At 53.4% G+C, this 4,026-nt stretch overlaps 1 protein-coding gene across 1 annotated transcript; it reads left to right on the top strand.

Moving 5' to 3' along the window:
* Positions 1–1,403: 1,403 nt before the first annotated feature.
* On the top strand, positions 1,404–3,416 carry LOC306797047 (beta-1,3-galactosyltransferase 1-like; the record flags this gene model as incomplete). Its single annotated transcript, XM_079296219.1, has 2 exons — positions 1,404–2,902; positions 3,296–3,416. The coding sequence occupies one exon, from the start codon at positions 1,404–1,406 to the stop codon at positions 2,388–2,390; it is 987 nt and encodes a 328-aa protein (XP_079152345.1). The 3' UTR covers positions 2,391–2,902; positions 3,296–3,416.
* Between the last annotated feature and the right edge of the window lie 610 nt (positions 3,417–4,026).

Genomic DNA, 4,026 nt, shown 5'->3' with positions numbered 1-4,026 from the left:
AAGCTTGAAACGAGGAGGCCCAACAACAATAAAAAGCCAGAAGGATAGAGAGTGAGACAGGGGGGGGGGAGAGAGGTAGTGAGACGGATAAGAATGGATCAAGCGCCTGCCGAAGTAGAGAAGGAGGGAGTGATCGAGAGGACGGAGGAGTGGAAAAGCAGCCGGGATGAGATGGATTCCACCCGGACCAAGAGATTGATGACTCTGCTTCAGAAAGATAAGGACAGGGAAGAGATAGAGATGATGGGGGGGGGGGGGGATAAGAGAAAATCCCTGATGAAAAGAGCCAACAGACATTCCGGAGTCTGATAAAAGAATGAGCCGGCTTTATCTCGGCCCTTCCATCTTAAAACAGCACAAGCAGCATCGTGGCACATTTCAGTATCTCTAGTCGGATCACTTCTCTTTCTTTTTGCTCATCGCCAGTCATGCGTTATCCCCAGAATATAAAAAAAGAGATTATGTCTGAAGCATAAAAGTCTGTTCGTAAAGAAGGATTAGTTCGACACCAAACATCCTGTGAAGTGATCATCCGGCGCCGCCGTTAACGCACATGAATACAGGAGGCGAGCATCGCCTCATCCGCTCGCGGTCCGTCAACTGCGGCCAATTAGAGCGGCCGTGCTGAAGGTTGCTCCGCGGCGCCGCCGGTCCAGCCAACAAAGGAGGAGCGGAGTAAAAAAAGATGTAAAAATCCAGACGGCGAGTTGAGCTCGACACTGAGGTGTGAAGAGGGCGAGGCGGGAGGAAGTGGATGTTAATCTCTTCACATGAGAACGATTCATTTTCACCTCCTCACCCTCGATGCCTCGCTGTCTCACCCCTCCTCCTCCCCCTCCTCCTCCTCCTCCTCAGACCGCCGGAGTGGCTCTGATTTGCCGGCCTGTGTCTGGTCCGGGGGGGATAAGAGGGCGATAAACAGCGTTTGCAAACAGAAAGCGGTCGGAGCCGAGGCCCCATCGGCGAGAGCGTTTCCTGGGATACGCACTTTCTTCAGACCACAGAGGCGTTACCGGCGGCGCTGACAGACTGATAGGGTAACCGAGCCAGTGCTGCTGTCATGAATACTGAGTAAAGCATTTCGTTAGATGTGTCACACGCACTTAAATGCCTCGACGTGGAAATGAGATTCACCTTTACTCAACATGCTTGTCACACTGCTGCGGTTTCATCATGTGGTTGTGATTTACCTCGCCGCTGACTCTGTATTCTCGTCTTTTCTTTCTTTTCTTTAGACGGCGCCACAGAGGGCTAGAAGCATCCTGGCGAGCTGCGATGGGACGCGGTGAGGCCTTGGACGCGGGACGACGTCGCCGCAGCAGCCGACTCTAGACGGTGGAGAAGCCCATGGCGGCGCGGCCTCGACGTTTCCAACGCTGCTAACGCCAGCCGAGTGAACAGCGATGCCTTCTAAGGTCTCCTGCTTGTACTTGCTGACCGTGGTTTGCTGGGCCAGCGCTCTGTGGTACCTGAGTCTGTCCCGCCCCTCCTCCTCCTACGGGGCCCAGCTGACCATCCCCATACGCCAAACGCCCAAGGCGGGCAAGAACGGCACCTTCAGCAACATCCGCACGCGCTCGCTCAACCCGCACGACTTCGGCTACCTCATAAACGAGGCCAAGAAGTGCGAGGCGGAGCCCCCCTTCCTCGTCATCCTGATCAGCACCACCCACAAGGAATTCGACGCCCGCCAGGCCATCCGGGAGACATGGGGCGACGAGAGCACGCTCCCGGACGTGCGCGTGGTCACGCTCTTCCTGCTGGGCCGCAGCACCGACGTCGTCCTCAACCAGATGGTGGAGCAGGAGAGCCAGATCTTCCACGACGTCGTGGTGGAGGATTTCATCGACTCGTACCACAACCTGACCCTCAAGACGCTGATGGGCATGCGCTGGGTGGCCACGTTTTGCTCCAAGGCCCAGTATGTCCTGAAGACGGACAGTGACATCTTTGTCAACATGGAGAACCTCATCTTCAACCTCCTGAAGCCCACCACCAAGCCCAGGAGGAGGTACTTCACCGGCTACGTCATCAACGGCGGGCCGATCAGAGACATGCGCAGCAAGTGGTACATGCCAAGGGATCTGTACCCCGAGAGCAAGTACCCGCCCTTCTGCTCCGGCACCGGCTACGTCTTCTCGGCGGACGTGGCCGAGCTCATATACCAGACCTCTTTGCACACCCGGCTGCTGCACCTGGAGGACGTGTACGTCGGCGTGTGCCTCCGCAAGCTGGGCATCCACCCGTTCCAGAACAGCGGCTTCAACCACTGGAAGATGGCCTACAGCCTTTGCCGCTACCGCCGGGTGGTCACCGTCCACCAGATCTCCCCGGAGGAGATGCACCGCATCTGGAACGACATGACCAGCAAGAAGCGCCTGAAATGTTAGCAGGATTAGCACTCGAGAGTCGGGGAGGCACGGAATGGTCCTCTTATCGCCGGCGTCTCCGTTATTGGCAAATACTGTACCGAGCTGAAGGAGCTGTATTGACGAAGCATCCGTGGCTTTGTCCAGGAGTCTCTATAGTGCAAGACCAAAGCAGCCTCCTCTGTATTCTGTGTCCTTTCACACTCAGAACTCACAAAACAGCCACAAAGTTGGAAACACATTTCCCCCCCAAAAAAAAGAAAATGTGCAAAATGTTCAGGTGGTTGGTTGTCGTTTGCAGCAGCTGTTTACAGGAAGATACCCGACAGAGGCTTGTATTTGAGGACACAAACTGTCCCCGATTGCTAAAACTGCAGATTACACGAACACGTTTGGCCTCTTGGCTCCATCACGAGCTCTAACCATGAATGTCCCTCGTGTTACTTTCAGTTGTCGTGCTTTTCCCGAGCGAGGTGTTGATGTTGGATGTAGTGTCTGGCGCCGCAGCAGCCGTCGTCATGGCGAGGACCTTGGTGAGTTTTACAGTGAGACGACTCATAATTGACTCACGCGCAGAGTAGCGACTGTAGTATTCTTTTTCGGAATCAGACATATTTTCTTACGACCGAGCCGCTGAAAAAAAGTATCCGGACAGCGTTGAGATATCGGCGGCTCGCATTCCAAAGTGGATGTGACTTCTGTTGACGTGTAACGTGCGGTTGTGTGTCCCAGGCAGTGCTGTGAGCAGACTATTATATTTTCTATGACTTGAACATGGAGGAGAACAGATGTACTGTTCGCGCAGTGAGGACGAATACGTCACGCTTTCTTCTTTTCAATAACTTGAGATGAAATAAAGCGCGTTTGTAAGACTCAAACTTGTATTTATTCCCGTAAAATGATGCTGCTGCACGTATGACACGCAGCCTGTGAGTGAACGCACCAGCATGAGTGAGGACTACGCTCCGAGGGGCTTCGGCGTCGACTGTTGGAAAAACACCAGCCGTAGAAATGGAAGCGTCTCATCAGGGCTGCTGTTCATCGCGCCAGCTGTGCTCAGTTTGAAGCGGGTCGCAGCTCTCAACGCATCACCGACGGGGAGCGGGGTGCTTCTCCACTATCTGCAGGTGTGTGTGTGTGTGTGTGTGTGTGTGTGTGTGTGTGTGAGAGATGGAGCATCCGTGTAATTGGAAGCTAAATGGCTGTTTTCCAAAATGTCTTAACGAGGAATTACAGAGGCGAGTGGATTTTTAAATTAAAATACAATGCTTTTGTTCTCCATATTGTTTCTATTATTTTCTTTCTATTTGGTTTTGTGTCTCCTCCTCCTCCGGTCCCTGCTGGGAGCCGACGCCACGCTGCTGGAGACCCAGGCCGTGTTGCTGGACCCGCTCGATGGAAGGGGGGTAAGGTGGCACAGGAGAACCAGAACCAGGACTGAGCGCAGCAGACTGTCACACTCTGCTGCAGGAACATGAGGTTTTTCTAAAGGGACTCTGGTGTTCATGGAAACACGACCGTTTGGGTTTTTTACACAGGGGTTGCCAAAATAAACACAAAATGGAAGCTCTTTGTCGTAAAAATGAAATGAAAAATGTTTGCATATTCACAAACCGGCCTGTATGTCTCAATAGATGGGGGTCTAGAAATGGTAAAT

This window comes from Melanostigma gelatinosum (genome assembly GCF_949748355.1).
Source record: "Melanostigma gelatinosum genome assembly, chromosome: 24".
Taxonomy (NCBI): domain Eukaryota; kingdom Metazoa; phylum Chordata; class Actinopteri; order Perciformes; family Zoarcidae; genus Melanostigma; species Melanostigma gelatinosum.
The sequence above is the reverse complement of the archived record's forward strand: the minus strand, read 5'-3'. Positions and strand labels throughout refer to the sequence as shown.